The sequence below is a fragment of the Pseudorca crassidens genome, chromosome 2, assembly GCF_039906515.1.
Source record: "Pseudorca crassidens isolate mPseCra1 chromosome 2, mPseCra1.hap1, whole genome shotgun sequence".
Lineage (NCBI taxonomy): Eukaryota > Metazoa > Chordata > Mammalia > Artiodactyla > Delphinidae > Pseudorca > Pseudorca crassidens.
The window spans coordinates 139,238,690-139,259,596 of NC_090297.1; the positions used below are offsets into that span (position 1 = coordinate 139,238,690).

The 20,907-nt window shown below is 42.1% G+C and overlaps 1 protein-coding gene across 2 annotated transcripts in view; it reads right to left on the reverse strand.

The window, feature by feature from the left end:
* NIBAN1 (niban apoptosis regulator 1) overlaps window positions 1–20,907 on the reverse strand; it is a 161,448-nt gene that overhangs the window by 12,720 nt on the left and 127,821 nt on the right. For both annotated transcript variants that reach the window (XM_067728909.1, XM_067728908.1), the window contains exons 6-11: window positions 18,084–18,199; window positions 11,975–12,079; window positions 11,513–11,675; window positions 5,158–5,345; window positions 1,832–1,993; window positions 144–254 (exon numbers count right to left, since the gene is read on the reverse strand). In XM_067728909.1, the coding sequence (XP_067585010.1) occupies window positions 144–254; window positions 1,832–1,993; window positions 5,158–5,345; window positions 11,513–11,675; window positions 11,975–12,079; window positions 18,084–18,199 (845 nt within the window). The remainder of the gene's footprint in view (window positions 1–143; window positions 255–1,831; window positions 1,994–5,157; window positions 5,346–11,512; window positions 11,676–11,974; window positions 12,080–18,083; window positions 18,200–20,907) is intronic.

The window sequence follows — 20,907 nt, forward strand, 5'->3', positions numbered from 1 at the left end:
GGGTGTCTCAGGGAGGAAAGAGAAGGGGAAAGATTTTTAAAAGGCGAGGCAAGTGAAACAGAGAACTTGGTATTTTCCACTTAACAAAACAAATGGGTCACATTCTTGCTTCATGCTTCCCACAAACGAGAGAGCAATTTTACCTTTAAGACTCGGAGCTTAACCTTCTCAATGGCGACTGTGGTTTTGGAGGCCTCTCCTTGGAGATGTGGGGAAAGCAACTGCTCAAAAGTGAATACCGCATTCTCCATTAGCTAGAAACCAAAACCAACACAGAAACAGACCGCAGTTACAGGCTGGGATCACTACCCTCTCCAAGTCTACATCAACTTGGAGAGAAGGAGACGATGGCCACCAAGGATGGTCACTACCCTGTGGACGACCCAGGGCAACAGGTCCTCATCCCACTACATGGATAGTGAAATGCATAGGCCCATGGCCACAGTGGCATCAGTAAGAGGCTGGGAAGCACACACACACATACCTATGCATGTATGTACACATGTATGTATCTTTTCTTCTCATCTCTTCTCCTTCCACCCTTAACTGGGAAACCCAAGACTGTGGGGTTGAGGATATCATCATTTTCTGTGGTCATCCCCTTCCCGTGTTCTCTGGTGCCTGTGGTCAGGGCTTAATGAAATGAGGTGGCCCTTTAGTTCTGCACCTCCACTTTCAGATGGATGTAAACCAGGCCAGCACATCTCTCGCTCCATTTTCCAGCCTCCCACCCTACTTCTCTTCCTTTCTCTGCCAGGCTGGGAAGGGAGGCAGGGTCAGAGCTCAGTGGAGACCGTGGCTGACATGCTCGTGGGTTAGGGAACGGAAGTAGTTCAGATTTCTTATTCTCTGCACTTGTGCCTGTACCTGTTTCACCAGGGTCCAGTACTATCAAAGGGACTTCAGTCAAACCGTTGACCAATTTTGTTCCTTGTCTGTCTTTAATCCCTCACAACTCAGAGGTTAGATAATAAAGTGTGCCACTTAATCCTGCCTATAACTTTTAAGAAGAAAAATCTCCTTTCTTCCCCAAGCCTGTGATCCGAAAGCATCCAACACAATACCTTTCTCTCAGCACTTTCAACGCTGCAGTGAATTTACCTAAGAATCTGTCTCACTATCAGCTCCCCAGAGTGGAATCTGCCACAGTGTCCAACCCACAGAAAGCTCCCTTTGAACATTTGTGAAGTAGAATTGTGCTCTTAACGGCTTCAATGATCCACCCTTCCTTCATTTAGAAAGCATTAGAATATGGAACGAGTTTGAGCTATTCACTCCTGCCCTGGAGAAAAAGTTCCTTGTGGAGAAAAAAAGGAACCTATCAAGGAGATCCAAGAAATCCAAATTTAAAGCTCTGATTGACTGATTGATTGATTTACTTTTAACTAGGTTAGGGAATTGATTCAAGCCACTGGTTCTCCATCCTGGTTGCATATTAAAAGCAGTAGGGATGGGAGTGGAAGAAATTTTTTTTTAATTACCAAAAAGATAATATCAAAATCACTTGGAGTGTGGCCTAGACATCAGTATTTCTTAAAAGCTCCCAGATGATTCTAACCTGCAGCCAACATTAATAGCACTGATTTGACAAATCAAGTAATTATCAATTAATGCTACTTTATTTCCCTGAGATATCTCTTCTTTCTGATGCTCATCAACATGGAAGAAAGATGAGCCAGCTGGAAGAGCACAAAATATGTCCTCAGTCAACATGGTGACTAAAGAAATGGGCCTCATTTCCCTGAGCTACAGTAGTACACCTGTCTCATTTGCCGCACTCGTTTCTCTGCTCCCCCATCCTCATCCACGTGGATGAACTCACCGCCCCTACCTCTTGCATGTAGTTCTGCGTCCTCTGGACCACCAGATCGATGTGGGGGAATCTGAAGCGGCTCTTGAGATCCTGCAGGTGCTCCTGAAGCAGGTTGACTTTACTATAACAAGGTTCCATCTTCACGGAATCCAATGGAAGATTCATAAGCCGGTCTAGATGCTGCATTTTGGTGAAGGGAAAAATTACACACCTTCAGACTTAGGAACTATATTACACGACTATTACATATTACATAAATTCTAAACAATCACACATGTTATTAGACTGAATCACTTCTCAGATCACTATATCTGTGACATCTTCATTGTCTTATTTCCGTTCTTGGATGGGTTCCTAGGGCAGCTCTATTGCTACGATAGAGATTGGTAGAAGAACCAACTGGACGATGGAAGCTCCCAGGGCTGCGTTCAGTGGGGCTCAGTCTTGTCAAGCTCTTGATGGACTCCAAGTACCCACTACCAGAGCTCAAGAGTTCAGGAAGGCTCTTTGGCCCATGGAACTGCTGTGGGCTCACAAGCCTCCACAGCCTTCTTTAATGAGTGACATCCCTCTCAGAAAATCCCAGGGAGTTCAGGATGCCCCCTGGACTCTAAGAGTAAAGCCAGAGTCCCCACAGTTCTCTGAGGCTCTGTCAGTGCCCAAGGGCTTCCCTCTGCTAGTGGATGGGGAGGTGGGTGAGATAGGAAGAGGCCTAGCCTAGAAGAGGTATCCAGTTTTAAAACCTGAGGTCCCCCCTCCTCTAGTTTGTACACGTGATAACTTGATCGATGAGGCCATACGACTTCCAGCAAGAGGACAGCAACTGACCTCATCCACTAAGGACCTCAAGTATTATCAACAGTCTTACACTATGAGTGTTTTTGCCAACAGAATGCATCTTATTTTCCAAGCTTATTTAAAAGTAATTTAAAAAATTGAATATTGGAGATCTAGAATAAACAGGAGGGTGGGTAGAGAAAGAGAAGACAGAAAGAAAGGTGCTGAAAATGGAGGCCTACGGAGAACTGGGGAGTAACACAGTAACAGGGTGATTGTGAATAATACAGGATGTGCTGTCTGAGTTTCAGGTCACAGAAAAGAGATAAATCTAGAGTTCTAGATTTCTCTAAACAAGAATTTAACAAGGGGACTTCCCTGGTGGCTCAGTGGTTAAAAATACGCCTGCCAATGCAGGGGACACGCCACGACTACTAAGCCTGCGTTCTAGAGCCTGCGAACCACAACTACTGAGCTTGCATGCCACAACTACTGAAGCCCATGCGCCTAGAGCCCGTGCTCTGCAACTAAGAGTAGCCCCTGCTCACCGCAACTAGAGAAAGCCCACGTGCAGCAATGAAGACCCAACACAGCCAAAATTAAATATTAATTAATTAATTAAAAAAGATACAGAAACTTGGTTATTTATAAGAAAAAAAAAGAATTTAACAAGGGCTCACTTTCATTGTGCTTGTAAAAGGAAAATATTACTCCCTTTAAGAAGTGAGTTCTGGGGCTTCCCTGGTGGCACAGTGGTTGGGAGTCTGCCTGCCGATGCAGGGGACACGGGTTTGTGCTCCGGTCTGGGAAGATCCCACATGCTGCGGAGCGGCTGGACCCGTGAGCCATGGCCGCTGGGCCTGTGCATCTGGAGCCTGTGCTCTGTGACAGGGGAGGCCACAACAGTGAGAGGCCCGCGTACCGCAAAAAAAAAAAAAAAAAGTGAGTTCTGGAGAACCTCACTGAAGTAGAATTAATGACCAGAAGCATGCTGTCAAACTTGCCCCTTGACATATAATTTGTAATGTAAATATCATTAAACAGACAGGAGAGGAAAAATCAATCGGTTACCACTTTGCTCCTGTAAGATTGGCAGAAGTTAAACAAGTGATTCCCTAATGCTGACGGGAATATAAAGGAGAAAGTCCTCTGCCATGTACAATTGGTAGAATTGTAAAATTTTAATTCTTTTTTGGGGAAGCAAATGGAAACATCAGTTAACATGAGGAATATTCCTATCTTCCAACCTAGCAATCCTGTCCTAGGCATCTATCCCATAGAAATAAAAGCATCAAAGTAAATGAATATATATAACAAGATTATTTATTGCAGCTTTGTTCATGGTGCTAGCAACATTTGGATGATTGAATAAATCATGGTGTATTCATACATGAAATATTATGCGGTTATTACAAAAAATGATTTAGAGCTAGAACAGTTAACTTAAAAATTGTTTCATGAGGTATTTTTGAATGAGAAAACTGAAAAGCAGAGCAGTACATATAATATAATCCCATTTTTCTAAGAGTAAACTACCTAAAAAAACATAACCTACAAAATGTGTGTGTTTTATAGGCTATATGAGCATGGAGAAAAGCACAGAATAGCATATGCTAAGTTGTTAACACTAGTTGCTTGAGTGGAAGGAGGGGATATGGGGGGAGGTGGGAGAGTAAAGTTAAGTTCAAAAAAAGGCTACAATAAGAAACCTCAAAATATTTACAGATGATCTTGTTTATATACAATTTTGTGTACGTATGCATTAAAAAAAAAAGAAAGGGAAAGAAACAGAGGTGTCTGGTTTTATCCACTGACTTGTAGGGATGTCTATCGTGATATGGCAAGTGTAAAACAAAGCTGCCCAGTTATGTCTGTCAGTGATTCTCAAATTTTAGGATACATCAGGTCCTCTGGAGGTCTTGTTAAAACAGACTGCTGGGCCCTACCCCAGAGTTTCTGATCTGGTAAGTCATCAGTGGGGCAGCCGTATGATGATGATGATGCTGGTCCAAGGACCATACTTTGAGAAACACTGGTTTTTATCATGAGTCCATACTTTTGGAAGCAGACAAACCAACAAACAGAATTTATATAAATGAGGATATACGTGTATATATTTGTATGAACAAGGGAGAAGCAGGTGAAAACACATACTAAGCTATTGATATTAGTTAATTCAGGGAGTTGGAAGTGGAGAGGGCTTAGGAGTTGGGGGTGGACTAAAATCAGGTGGGTGATTCATTTTGCCTTTATGTAAGTATTTTTGTATATTGTTCACCTTATACAAGCATGTTATTATTTTTGCAACTTGAAAACCATTAATAAAGGAAAGCAGGTAGATAGATGGATGAATGGATGAATGAATAATGTGTTTGAATGAATCGCAGAAAGGCTAGATGAATAGATGGAAGGGGAGCTGAATGGAAGGAAGGAAAGAAGGAAGGAAGGAAGGGAGAGAGGGAGGGAGGGAGAGAGGGAGGAAAGAATGAATGAATGCAGATAAAGACCCACAAAAAGGCAGTCCCAGGCAGACAATTCACACTCCACTCCCTGGCTTCGTATCCTACCTCCTTTAGCTGGGCACTGTCTTTGGTGGTCTGAAAGTTCTGGTTAAGTTCATCCACTTCTTTTTCAAAGAGTGAGCGTACTTCACTGAATCCTGAGCTCACCGGTCCCATGAGCTCCTCCAGAATGGATGCCAGGAATGGTTGCACACTCTCTGCACAACTTCTCTCTGCTGGCTGAGCCACCATCGCTGAGGTAGGAAATAGTCAGAAAACTGTGAGTGATGGCAGAATTGGGTTCAGAGGCACTGGAGCGGGGCCAGGCTGGACAGTGCCCCACAGAGCCCTTTAACAGCCAAGGCAAGCTCAAATGGGCAAGACAGACCAACACAGTGAGTCCTGTGCCAGCACTCACTAGAATGGAAAACCATCAAAGAGAATCTCTCTTTGAGAATTGGAACAAGGAGAATCTCTCCCCTCCCCAAGATTACCTCTCCCCTGGGATGAAATGCATTTTTCTGCTTGGTCCCTATGAATATATAATGCCTATTACAAAAAAAAAGAAAATGCCAAGGACCCATGTATTTCCTATCAATCACCATCATTATAAATTCATAGTTTGTCTTCTAAAAACACAATTTATTAAGTTTTAATTCATTTTTCTAAGCGTTAACCAGTCGATATAATTCAATTCCCCTCCCCGCTTCTCCAGGGCCTTTTTAAAAGCTCAAGTACCATCTTTTTGTGGGGCAAATGGAAACAAATTCTAACTGGTTTGCCACCCCGCCTCCCATCCCCACCCCCAATTTTAAAACACACGCTATTTTTTCTGATAATCAAGGATGACATGCTTAGTGACAGAAACATAAAGAGTACAGAAAATCATAAAGAGGGATTAAAAAAAAATGTAACCATATTCTTACTTCCCAGAGGAAATACTGCCGTTTGATTAATTGACTTATTTATTTATTTATTTTTTTTTTCAACATCTTTATTGGAGTATAATTGCTTTACAATGGTGTGTTTCTGCTTTATAACAAACTGAATCAGTTATGCATATACGTATGTTCCCATATCTCTTCCCTCCTGCATCTCCCTCCCTCCCACCTTCCCTATCCCACCCCTCTAGGTGGTCACAAAGCACCGAGCTGATCTCCCCGTGCTATGTGGCTGCTTCCCACTAGCTATCTATTTTACGTTTGGTAGTGTATATATGTCCATGCCACTCTCTCACTTTGTCACAGCTTACCCTTCCCCCTCCCCATATCCTCAAGTCCATTCTCTAGTAGGTCTGTGTCTTTATTCCCATCTTGTCTGTAGGTTCTTCAAGACATTTTTTGTTCTTAGATTACATATATATGTGTTAGCATACGGTATTTGTCTTTCTCTTTCTGACTTACTTCACTCTGTATGACAGACTCTAGGTCCATCCACCTCACTACAAATAACTCAATTTCCTTTCTTTTTATGGCTGAGTAATATTCCATTGTATATATGTGCCACATCTTCTTTATCCATTCATCTGTTGATGGACACTTAGCTTGCTTCCATGTCCTGGCTATTGTAAATAGAGCTGCAATGAACATTTTGGTACATGACTCTTTTTGAATTATGGTTTTCTCAGGGTATATGCCCAGTAGTGGGATTGCTGGGTCATATGGTAGTTCTATTTGTAGTTTTTTAAGGAACCTCCATACTGTTCTCCATAGTGGCTGTACCAATTCACATTCCCACTAGCAGTGTAAGAGGGTTCCCTTTTCTCCACACCCTCTCCAGCATTTATTGCTTCTAGATTTTTTGATGATGGCCATTCTGACCGGTGTGAGATGATATCTCATTGTAGTTTTGATCTGCATTTCTCTAATGATTAATGATGTGGAGCATTCTTTCATGTGTTTGTTGGCAGTCTGTATATCTTCTTTGGAGAAATGTCTATTTAGGTCTTCTGCCCATTTTTGGATTGGGTTGTTTGTTTTTTTTGTTATTGCACTGCATGAGCTGCTTGTAAATTTTGGAAATTTACCCTTTGTCAGTTGCTTCATTTGCAAATATTTTCTCCCATTCTGAGGGTTGTCTTTTGGTCTTGTTTATGGTTTCCTTTGCTGTGCAAAAGCTTTGAAGTTTCATTAGGTCCCATTTGTTTATTTTTGTTTTTATTTCCATTTCTCTAGGAGGTGGGTCAAAAAGAGAAGCGTAGTAAAGATCCCGATTCAGTAAGTCTGGATACGACATGGAAATCTGCATTTATTTTTAAGTGCTAAGGTGATTCTCATGATTAACCAGGTTTAGAAGCAGCAATGCAGTAAAGGAAGTTTGAGTTGGAAGAGGCTTGAGCTCACTCTGTGGATGGAAGTCTAGCTTTGCGGAACTCTTTAAGTCACCTAACCTCATACAGGATCAAAGAAGTACAAACTCATCTCAGTGTCCAGGCCCTCATTTTACAGATGTGAAAAAGGGGGCCTGGAGATGTTAGCTGATTCAACCAAGGTCACACCCTAATTTTCAGATCCAGAATTATAATTCAAATATATTTGTTTATTTTTATTGGCAAATAACTTGCTTATGGTGAGACAAATGGCCACATTCTTATTTCAATTTGCAGAAATATTTCACACAGTTACAGAGGGTCAGACTGCCTCTTACTCTGAGAATCCAAGATGACCAATACTATTGATACTATGAGTAACTCACAAATATTTGATATAAAATATTAACCAGGTCATACAATTACTAGGGAAAAACCCCTTTCTATTGTATGATTCAAATATGAAACAATCTATGACTCCTAAAAATAACTTACTTGATACCAAAATGCAAAATCGTTTGCCAGGAAGATAAATGAATTATTTATAAATTAACTCTGAGAGAAGAACTATTTGAAAAGTGTCTAATTGAAATTTCAGAATAATCACGAACACGGGTAATATACATAAAAGATTTAGCAACTGGCTGATGTCCGCTGCTGCATGGGGGCAGAGAGAGGCACAGGGAGGGGTCATGGAAGGCCATGCTCCTCTCTGCTTGATCCCCCCTTGCCTATGTACCACCATGTGCTCCAGCCCCCTCTCTGTGCCTTTATTCAGTGTTCCTTTCACCTGTGCCTTCCTTCCTCCACCTCTGCTTGTAAACATCCTACTCACCTCTTCAAGGCCAAGTTTTTTTTTTTTTTTTTTTTTTGCTGGTACGCAGGCCTCTCACTGTTGTGGCCTCTCCCGTTGCGGAGCACAGGCTCCGGATGCGCAGGCCCAGCGGCCACGGCTCACAGGCCCAGCCGCTCTGCGGCATGTGGGATCCTCCCGGACCAGGGCACGAACCTGTGTCCCCTGCATCGGCAGGCGGACTCTCAACCACTGTGCCACCAGGGAAGCCCTCAAGGCCAAGTTTAAATTTCACCTACTCAGGACAGCCTAATGCCCGGAACCACCACACAGCTTCCTGAACTATGGTCTGCTGGTGTTTCCTTAATGATTGAATAAATTTTACATCCCACACAGGTATGCTCTGCTATTTTTCAAGGATGCAGAGATGCTGCTGTAATGATTCATGTGTTGTGACACATTAATTCAAGAGCCATACATTAATTCAGTTGAGCAGAGTGATTAAGAGAGAAAATGCTGGGGCTGGGGGCTGGGTTTGTTCTGACTGTCACACTCTACCTTTGGAATCTCAGGCAAATTACTTAATCTCTACCTCAGTTTTCTCATCTGTAAAATGGGGATCATAAGAGTAATTACTCTGAGGGTTATGGTGAGGATTAAATGAGTTCACTGTGTTCAAAGTGCTCAGAACCCTATGTGACCCTCTGGAAGTACTCAGTAACTGTTAGCTTTTACTATACCTGTTAGCATTACCATTCTTTCCCATCAACTGACACTAAAACAGTACTCTTATTGTGAGGAGCCCACATGGTTTTTTGAAGTCGAAATGGTTCCTGCTTAGGAACCGCTGTGCTCTCCGTTCTTGTCTCTTTTATGGCATTTATAATATTTTTCCTTCTCTTTCAGTATCTGTGACATGCTTTTTATCCTCTTCTACTTGTAAAATCATGTCTTCTTCTTTGACTCTTCAAAGACCTTGTATTCAGCAGGAGCAGAATAAATGCTTATTAAATGAGTCGGTATTTGTGGGGCAGAACTTAAGCCAGTTGCTTCACTCTCAAGAGTCATATGGGAAGAAATGGAGAGATTGCTACTTTAATACTCCCAAAGTTTTTTTCTTGAAATCCAAAGTCCTTTATCAATGCAGGCTGATGTGCAGTTGCTTGTTTTAAAGGGAGAGAACCAGAGGCCTGGTTACAATGTGTTTCTGATATTCCGTTTTAAAAAGACCTGATCACGATTTCCTTTCAAGGCTTCCTTTAGGAAACAAACACTAGTCCAGGGCAGAATATTTTTCCATTTTATGTGAAATACACTGGAGCCACAGAGATTTAGGCAAGAGAGAAAGAGAGACCGGTTTAATTCAGGCCATGAGAATGGCCACTGTTAGGCTCAGCTCAGCTCCAGACAAACAGAATGTATCCGGGCACAGGAGTTGGGTGTTGGCAGTTTTAAGCTGTATAAAGCATTTCAATATACAGTCAACTCTAGATCTGTTGAGCTAATAAAGGAATAAGAGATCTGGATAATAGGAAACAGAAAACACTCTGAAGTTAATTTATTTCTGGCTTTAGAAGGCATCACCTGAACAGATAAACAACAGATTCAGACACACACTCCTTTGCTCTAGTTATGCCTCCTCCAACCTCCTCTCAGGAGGACCTGTTAGAAGAGCCTGGAGCGAGCTGGGCTGCAGTATGAACAGGGCCTGAAGTGCAGAGGATGACCCACCAAGCAGAAAATCCCATTAGGTTCTAAGTCTCTTGAGCACAGGAACTGGGTCTTCCCTGTTCACTGCTAAAGCTCCATCGCCTTGCTCAGAAAGCACTTAGTGACTATATTTTGAATGAACGAGTGAGTGAATAATTTGAAAACTGACTATCTAAGAAGATTGCTGATAAACCATCGCAGATGAGCCGGCGTGCTTCCCCTCTGAAATGATGTTCAGTGTGGTGTGCTTTTTGGGATGTAGGAATGCAGAACCATAGAATTTTATCCTGTAGGATTCCTCAGAGGTCATCTAAGTTCTCTTGTGTGGAAACATGCACACTTCTTTCTTTCAAGGGCCAGATACTGAACATTGTCAGCTTTGCCGTCCCTAAGGTCTCCGTTCCAACAACTCAACGGTGCCTTTGTAGCATGAAAGCAGCCTCAGCCAATACACAAACGAGTGGGCACAGCTGTCTTCCAAGAAAATGCTATTTACAAAAATGGGCGGCAGGCCAGCTTTGGCCCAAGGGCGAGTTTGCTGACCCCAATCTCACAGGCCCTCCCATGTGATTTCAGAGGAGGATACTCAGGCACATAGAAGTCGAGTGACCTCCCTGAGCACACAGGACCATCTACCATTAGAGCTGGGACTATAGACGGTTCCCTACTTAGGATGGTTTGACTTAACGATTTTTCAAGTTTACAGTGGTGTGAAAGCAATAGGCGTTCAGCAGAAACTGTACCTCAAATTTTGAATTTTGATCTTTTCTGGGGCTACTGATAAGCAGTAAGATTCTCTCTCGTGATGCTGGGCAGTGTCAGCAGCCGCAATTCCCCATCAGCCACCGCATCATGAGGGTAAACAACCGATACACTGACAACCATTCTGTACCCAGACAACCTTCTGTTTTTCATCTTTGGTACAGTATTCAATAAATTAAGTGAGATATTCAACACTTTATTATAAAAGAGACTTTGTGTTAGATGATTTTTCCCAACTGTAGGCTAATATAAGTGTTCTGAGCGTGTTTAAGGGAACTATGCTAAGCTATGGTATTTGGTAGGTTAGATGTACTAAACGCATTTTCAACTTACGATGGGTTTATTGGCATGTAACCCCATCATAAGTGGAGGAAGATCTGTAGGATCCAGATTTATTGACTCTAAGCCCAAAGTTTTTTTCTTGTTAAAGGAAAATCCATTATTCACTGATTCAAATATTCACTGTGAGTCTGCATATACCAGGCATGGTACTAGGCACTGGGAATACCTGAGTGAACCAGGGCAGCATGGCCCTGCTCTTCGAGAGCTTACAGCAGGGAGAGGGCAGGAGCAGAGCCATTACAATTTGGTATGAGAAGTGCTACAACGGGAGAGGTGCAGGAGCAGGATACACAGGCACCACTACAAGGCAAGCAGCAACGTTTCCTCCACCCTGTGTCCTTGACGTTTCCATGCGGAGGCCCTTCAGAGCACCACCAGTACACTCCTATTTCAAGTGTTATCATCTCCTTCCAGGTCCCTCGTGTAATTCTCCTCTAAAACTAGGAATTCTCACTATGTGATGGAGCCTTATCTAGTTTGTAGGAGCATGGATTATCTCCACTGACCTTTGATCTTTCCAATTAAAAAGTTCTTTGAGTTCACAATCTGATCCATGTCTGAACGGATGGTGCCTTCCAGGCCTTTTGTCAGAGCCCTGCATTCCTCCTTCAGTGCACTTAACCCTTCTGAAACTTGATGCCGAACCAGGTTGTAGGCCTCTTCGAGGAGCTGCAACAGAGAACAACACAGAAATTGGGGCTCTGTCGTGCGTCAGCACCTGAGGGAGTCAAGTAGAGGCGGGTGGGTTAATCGCAGACAATCGCAACATAAACAAAACTGCACACACATTCTAATTTGTCTTTCAAAGTTTGAGTCTGTTTGGGTTAGTCCTCGTGTAAGTGAGACTGAGCAGACTGGGCAGTTCTCCACCCAGGGAAGGAATTACGTATTTAAAAAAAAACTAAAAAGAGAAGGGAAAGGCATGTTCATTTTGAGTAGCACAGCTGCAGGGCAAAATCATCGCTTACACCGAACCAGGCCCTCTTTCTGTCGTTCTTCTTCCCCTTCATTTTAGGCAGGATGTCTGTCTGAAGGGTTGGCATGAGCTCCTCCATCACCAGGTTACTCAGGATCTGTCAAGAGGAGGAGAGCCTCAGAGCTGGTTTAGTCGGTGACGCCTAAATCTCAGCATCAGGCTAACTGAAGGTGTCACGACCGGCCAACCCCATCCTGGCTACATAAGATTGTCCTGTGCTACGTGAAATCTGTTAGGTTAATAGTTTAACTCTGGGTCTGAGGCCACAGAAATCTCTAGGAAGACAATCCTAGATGGTAAACGTTCTTAAATATCTGCAAGGAACAGTCACGCCTGTTGACATTTTCCCATTGGAAAGGACAAATTCCTCAATTCAAACTTCTACTAGTCAAACTAGAAGAATCTAGCCCGTTTAGGATAAGAGGGGGAACTTCCATTATAGATAAGGGTATCCTTAGCAAAATTGTGAAGGGGGTCAGGCTTGGTTTTGGTGGCTTGAGTTCTTGTCTGTATCCCCTGAGACCGTCGTTTCCCCTGGAGCTTTCTTGGGATCTAAGTGTCTTCATGCTCTTTGTCCCTACTGCACCCTGAATCCCACCTCCATCTTCTTTAAAGTTTAGAAAAAGAAGGGGATAACAAATACTTTGGAACAACTGGACATTGGTGGGATGAGTAGAATATGGGCGAGGCTTGTCTACAGTTTTCAGGGTGTTTTTAAAAAAATATTGCTCCCAAGTCTTTCCTAAAATGCTGAGGTGAAGCAGCATTTTTGAGGAGTTTAAGAGGAACTTGACATGTGCAAACTCCATAGAAATCAGCAAGTCCAAACATTAGGTTCAAGTACATCATCAATAATTCATGAACCTCATCTTGCCCAGTGGAGCAAATTCTTGTTTGGAACACATCTGCCCAAGAGTGATGGAAGTGTTGGCATGGGGAGAGTGAGCTGAGAGAGTAAGGACACTGAAGCCAGAACTTCAAATCAATGGGAAATATTGTCTTAGTTTAAAAGTATTAAATTCAAGAATTATAATAATTGTCCAAATTTATCCTTTTGCAGAGATTGGCTTGAATCTGATCATGAGTGTGAAAGGGATTTGAAAGATGAAAATGTTATACCGTCCAAAGAAAAAGAACATTCCATCTGGGTGGGCTTATAGTTTTCTTTTAGTCTTTCCCATACAATGCTCCAAGAAATTTGGTTCTATTTTATAACTTAAGGGATTGGAAAGGAAATATGTCTGGAAAAAAAAGGAGGGGGATGGGAGTGCGTTGAAAGCAGGGGGAGGGGGTTGGTGATGAGGGAATAGCTCTGGGGCAGGCAGAGGCCAACTCTGTCTCATCCCAACAGCTCTTCTTCCTGTAAACTTCAGCCCCACCACATCCTGACCTTGTGAGGATCCTCACCTGCCCAGGATCTGCTCTGAGATTCCTTACCTTGGTCAGCCCTCCATGAGCAGGGTCCAAAACCCTGGGGCTATCGGAAAGAAAGTAGCTAATCTCATAAAACCAATCATACTAATGAAGGAGTTTCCCCAACCTTCCCTCTTCAGAATAGAATCCACTGAGTTTTACCATAAGGAACCTAAAGATATCTCTCGTGCTTTAAAAAGGGGGGTGGGGGGTGTAAATTTAATTGCTGGGATTTAACTGGGAGATTTTAAAATTCCACCACACATGTACGAAACCAAACCCGGCATTAGGTTGATCGAAACCAAGAAACGCAGGCCCGCTCCCTGAAGGCCATACCACCTGTTACCTTCCAGATGCTGCAGCTGCGAGGAAGGTGTGAGGCCCAGAGAGACTGCCCTCCTTCCTGAGGCTGGCCCCATGGTCTGATCAGGCTGTTGGCCTTGTGCCCTTTGTGTTACTCAGCAACCATGGGTGAAAGAATCCATTTAAATGGGTCACATTCAAGGTCATTAGACAAAAGACAACCTGTGGACAAGGCCTAAAAAAATGTGGATAGTCTTCTGGTCTTGAAACCACCCTGATCTGTGGGAATTTTGAACTGTTCTCTTGGCCCATCTGGTTAATTTAAAGGCAAATAATAAGTATACCACATAGCTTGTACTTACATTTTACAAAATGCTTTCCCTCGTGACTTCATTTGATACATTTTTTATTAAGCAGAAAATATACTGATGCTTTTACTGGTGTACAAATATTTTCACCTTAATAGTCTGTCAGGCAAGTTATTCTAAGATATTTGCTTTGCCTAGACACTTGCCTAAAATAACCATCACCACGAGGGCATGCCATACTAGCTGTGTGAGTCATTACTATGAAGATAATACTGTAACAATGCTGAAAATCTTCTGAATACAGTCCCCTAGGATAGAAGGGGTTAGGACAATGTTATGATTAAGTTCTTAGCAGACATGAAAAAAATGCAAATAAATTCAGTGCTTTAAACAAAAGATGTCATATTCTCAAACTCAGTTATGCTATGCCCTTTTCTTTAACTACTTGGTAGCTTCTTTGGGGCGCTGACCTCTTTTTTCTGTGGGTCGTAGGACAGACACCTTTTCAGCTCCATGTGCGAGTGGTTACAGTGAAGCTTACCCTCACCAGGCCCCACACAGTAAAGTCTTGAAAGTTATTTCCTTTTACCAGCTTCTTAAAGGATCGCCTGACATGGCTCAAAATGCGTATCTGTCACAGACTGGCTTTGTGACTCGGGCCAACTTCTCCGAATGTTCTTTCTCTCGCCTGGAGGGTACCGGACAAATCATCCTGAAATGCCTTTCCAGTGCTCACACCTGATGAGTCTGTGATTTCACCAAAGAAACTTAGATTCCTGGGGGAGCAACACTTCATATTGGGTCACTTGATAACTCCAGATTTTACTGATTTCTTCTCTGGTTTTTGTTTTGTTTTGTTTTCTCCTTTAAGGTATTTTTTTTATACAGCAAAATTAACACCTTCCTGTGACTGCTTTGTGCTAATGCTTTATGATGTCCATATATGAACAGACCCACATATGTACCCGCACACACTGCTAAGGCTGCCTTGTTCTCTGGATGTTTCTAGGTATGTCTTGCCTCACCACGATGGCAAGGGATGAGTCATTTCATTCTTTTACACTTTAGAGCAATTCACACCTATCAGCCCAAACTAAAGAGCAGAAAGTCAACAAAAGAAAACAAACTCAATACTTAACTCCCAGAAAGGACTTAGTACCTGCTTTCAATGCAATCGTGAAGGAATGTGAGCTGATGTGAGATTTCAAATGAAAGAAAAAATCAAGTACTCTGGCTAAACTCAAGAAGCTAAATAACTGTTTAACTTGGTATAGTCCCATGGTTGATGTTGATCTTTCACTGAACCAGAAGCCATCATTTGCTTTGCCATTTATCCACTTAGCATGTGACCAAAACAATCAGCTCCACAAGGCAAGGATCATGCTGCCTTGTCCATCTCTGGTTCAAGAGCACCCAGCATAGTGCCTGGAATATAGCAGCTCAATAAATAATTGTTGAATGAATAAAACTGAGCAAGTCACTTAATCGCTCTATTCTTCCCTCAGTTTTCTCATTTACAAAATGGAAACAATAACTGCTCTACATATCTCATGAGATTGATAAAATGAACAGAGCTGGATTTGAACATAAAAAGTACACCATACAATGGCATTTTAATACTGGTATATCTATTAAATATGCATGTTTATATAACAGGCCAATCAATGGCAAGTAGTTCAGCCTCCCCTATGCTTTCGTTTTTCTTTTTGGCATAAGTATGGCTAGTCATTAATCCTCTCAGATGTATAAATGGATGTGCTTCCTCCAAATATCAGAAACCAAGAATTGATTAAAGTTCTTGAGTAAGTCTCAGGATGGGAAATAAATGAGTTTAGAATCCACCAAAAAAAAAAAAAAAAAAGAAAAAGAAAATAAACAAACGGGACCTAATGAAACTTAAAAGCTTTTGCACAGCAAAGGAAACCATAAACAAGACCAAAAGACAACCCTCAGAATGGGAGAAAATATTTGCAGAAAAAGCAACTGACAAAGGATTAATCTCCAAAATTTACAAGCAGCTCATGCAGTTCAGTATCAAAAAAACAAACAACCCAATCCAAAAATGGGCAGAAGACTTAAATAGACATTTCTCCAAAGAAGATATACAGATTGCCAACAAACACATGAAAGGATGCTCAACATCACTAATCATTAGAGAAATGCAAATCAAAACAATGAGGTATCATCTCACACCGATCAGAATGGCCATGATCAAAATATCTACAAATAAATGCTGGAGAGTGTGTGGAGAAAAGGGAATCCTCTTGCACTGCTGGTGGGAAATGTAAATTGATACAGCCACTATGGAGAACAGTATGGAGGTTCCTTAAAAAACTAAAAATAGAACTACCATACCACCCAGCAATCCCACTACTGGGCATATACCCTGAGAAAACCATAATTCAAAAAGAGTCACGTACCAAAATGTTCATTGCAGCTCTATTTACAATAGCCAGGACATGGAAGCAACCTAAGTGTCCATTGACAGATGAATGGATAAAGAAGGTGTGGCACATATATACAATGGAATATTACTCAGCCATAAAAAGAAATGGAATTGAGTTATTTGCAGTGAGGTGGATGGACCTAGAGTCTGTCATACAGAGTCAAGTAAGTCAGAAAGAGAAAAACAAATACCGTATGCTAACACATATATATGGAATCTAAAAAAAAAAAAAAGGTTCTGAAGAACCTAGAGGCAGGATGGGAATAAAGACGCAGACCTACTAGAGAATGGACTTGAGGACATGGGGAGGGGGAAGGGTAAGCTGGGACGAAGTGAGAGAGTGGTATGGACATATATACACTACCAAACGTAAAGTAGGTAGCTAGTGGGAAGCAGCCGCATAGCACAGGGAGATCAGCTCGGTGCTTTGTGACCACCTAGAGGGGTGGGATAGGGAGGGTGGGAGGGAGACGCAAGAGGGAGGAGATATGGGGACATATGTATATGTATAACTGATTCACTTTGTTATAAAGTAGAAACTAAGACACCATTGTAGAGCAGTTATACTCCAATAAAGATGTTAAAAAAAGAAAAAGAAAAAGGAAGAAGAAGGGGGAGAAGGAGGAGGAGAAGATTCTGAGTCATATGGTAAAACAGTAAAGAACAGCCCACTACCATGAGAAAATGATTTTGGCTTTAGATGTTTAATGACCATACAAAGGCAAGACACCATCTGGCATCTTCCAAATATTGTTCCCTAATAACAAATTTCACACTTGCTATTCTGGGATATGAGGGGAAATTAAAGAATAGCATTCTTGGACCCTGTATGCCTTTAATTAAATAATGCCCATACCCAGCCTCCTCTTCCTGGCTGAATCAGCTGTGTGATTGGTGTCCTTATGGAGGATGAGGTCACATCATGAAATACAGTCTCCTTGGAGATTGTAACAAAGTGCCTGGTACCAAACCAACCGAGACACTTAGCCTATGACTGACATTTAATCAGGGTCTTGGGAAATTATACTGGACCACAGGGAATAGAGTACCAGAAAAGGTAAATGAAACATATAGAAAACTACCTAATGCTTTCAAAATTTATTTCCTTTAGAAATCATTCCATAGATAAAGACAGCTATTGGCCAAATACTTTTCCAACAACATCTCATTTAATTCTCACAACCCTGCAACACAAACACTGTCATTCCTATTTTTTTCAGAGGAGTAACCTGAGACTAAAAGCGGTTAAATAAGGTTGGCAGGCTTTAACCCAAGTCTTCTGACCTAAAGCCCCACCACACACTTGCACTATGCCACACTGCTCACATTTGCTTCTAGTCTGGAAGCATGAGGTCATTTGAGAGAATATGCATTTTCCAGAAAGAAACTGGAAGTAGCTCTTCCATTGCAGTTGCAGTATTTTGGACTGCCCTATTTAGTGTCTGGTCTGGAGGTCTTTAGAGAAGGTGTCCAATAGTTTGCTGACCAAACGCTTCTAGACAATGAGAGAAATGGCCTTTGGAACCACATCCTCCATGCTTGCAACTTTTTAAATTTGCTTATTTATTATGACCCTGACCTCCTACCACTCAGATGGAGAATAGGATCCAAAAGTCTGAGCCCCATGTTACCTGGACTTCATCTCCAGTGATCATTTCCCACGAGCCATAGTGTCCCTTCTCCTGTCGGAAGAATTGCACAGCTTCTAAAAAGGCTTGGACTTCAAATGTCGTCTGCTTCATGTAATCTAAAAGAAAGAGGCAAGGGCATTTAGCAAACAAAACCACTTTATTTTACATTTTTCCATGGTTCAGAGACCCAGCATTACCTGAATATTACAAGGGATAGAATTATGAGACACAAAAAAGTTAAGCAAGTACTGAATTCCAAATTCATTTGCAGGCGTATATCACATGACTTGCTCACTCTACCAGCTGATTAATTCTATCAGTTACTAGACATGCTGGTTATGACCAGAGCAAATCTATCCCCCTTTATCTCTCTTGTATTTCCCTCAGACACCCAGGCACTTAGTGGCTTTATGCCACCAACTATAACACCTCAGTAAGGCAGACTATTCCTCAAAGTGCCTCATGTACCCAAGGTATCCCCTCCCAGTTTCCCAAATAAAATTCCAATTTCTCTGTGACCTGATATCAACTTTCTGTCAAAAGGACATCAATATAATAGGCTGATTTATACAAATGAAGGATAATAATTGCTAACACATATAGCAAGATACTGTTCTTCTAAGCATGTTACATACTTCATTGAAACCTCACAGAAACGTCTGAGGTGAGTATTATCATCTCCAGCTTGTAGATGAGGAGACTATAGCACAGGAAGCACAGAAAGGTGAATTAATTGCCAAAGGTCATATACCAATAAGGGTATGAACTCAGATAGTTTGACCCAAGAGCCTGCTTCTAAGCACTACACTATACTACCTCACATACTGGTTTTTTGATTTGCCTTTCCAAACATATTGGATTTTAAAAGGTGTTGTATCTGAGAGGTAATATCCTACCACAAAGGAATGGATACCTAATGGTATAGGATTTTTTTTTTTTTTTTTGCAGTACGCGGGCCTCTCACTGTCGTGGCCCCTCCCGTTGTGGAGCACAGGCTCCGGACGCGCAGGCTCAGCGGCCATGGCTCATGGGCCCAGCCGCTCCGCGGCATGTGGGATCTTCCTGGACCGGGGAAAGAACCCACGTCCCTTGCATCGGCAGGCAGACTCTCAACCACTGTGCCACCAGGGAAGCCCGGTATAGGATTTTGAAGTGTGCTAAATGGCCTTCCTGGAATTCCACAAATCATACCGTGCATGCAAATATCTTCATTTCTGCAATGGACTGAATGCTTGTGTCTCCTAAAATTCATATGTTGAAACCCTAATCCCCAATGTAATGATATTTGGAGATGGAGGCTTTGGGAGGTAATTAGGTCATGAAGGTACAGCCCTCACGTTGGACTTAAGCCCTTATAAGAAAAGGCTCGCTCTCTTGCTCTCTCTCTCTCTCCTCTCTCTCTGTCTCTGTCCAGACACTGGATCTGCCACTGCCTTGATCTTGGACTTCCAAGACTATGGTATTTTTGTTAGAGCAGCCCAAACTGACCAAGAGAATTTTCATCACATAAAACTAGCTCATGGAGGATACAGTGATAACCGAATTATAGAAATATTAGCAGGAAAGTGAATTTTAGAAATAATCTAATCTAACAATAAAGAAATCAAATCTTAGAAAATGGAAATAAAGTAGGCAAAGTGAAATGACTGAAAGGGTCAAGTCTCCTGCCTCCTGCTTCTCCCCCAGTAGGACACAAAGTTCTCTTGCTAATAGCATATGATCTGTATTAATAGGGCAATATTAGATAGGTCAGTTGAAGGCAGCTGATTCACTGGTGGGGGGGACCTTCAGAGCTTTAAGCCAGTGGGATTGCTCAGTCAAGGACTCAATGGTTGATTCGGGGACTGGGCAGAACTAAAAGAGGATCAATCTGCTCTAAAAGGGGACAATCAATTCATGGATTGTAGATGACTCTTTTGAGATTGGCTTACTAGGTCATAAACCTCAGGAACTTGGAAAAGAGAAAATACAAGGAATAGCCTCTATATGAGTACAAGCAGGGCTTCCCTGGTGGCGCAGTGGTTGAGAGTCCGCCTGCTGATGCAGGGGACACGGGTTCGTGCCCCGGTCCGGGAAGATCCCACATGCTGCGGAGCGGCTGGGCCCGTGAGCAGTGGCCGCTGGGCCTGTGCATCTGGAGCCTGTGCTCCGCAACGGGAGAGGCCACAACAGTGAGAGGCCGCGGCAGTGAGAGGCCTGTGTACCGCAAAAAAAAAAAAAAAAAAAAAAAATCTAAATCAGAAAAAGGGCATGTCCCAAGAATCAGGTTTTCAAATTGAAGTGTTTTCTTCCTTGCCATTTATTTATTTATTTATTTGGTTTGGCAATTGATTTAGTGTTTAATCTTAGAGGTTTGGAAAACACAATTTAAGGTCTTGGTATAAAATTGACAACAAGGGGGCTGTGATATGGGGCTCAGTACACTGGGAGGAACTATACCAATTGAGATGGAAACTGTAATTACTACATTGAGATTCAAAACTGACTCATGTGCTCTTATTTTTAACAGCTGTTTTCATTTCCAGCCTAAGGAAACAAAGAGATGGAAGAAAATGTGGTACTTAGATGGAGTGAGTATTGCCAGACCCATAAGCCTGGGAATGAGGTTTAAGTTCTTCAAGTCCTTACAAGAAGCATCAATTTACTTCTTTCTCCCCTAGCTGACCTCAGTAACCGGAGAAGGTATCTGAAATCATGGCCATACCATCTATATCTATATACATATATATGTAAAGAAAACTATGACACTCCCCCTGATGGCTGCTTTTTCAAAGACCTTTGGAGAAAATAACTGAAGAAATGAGATTTGGAGGCAATGATGTGG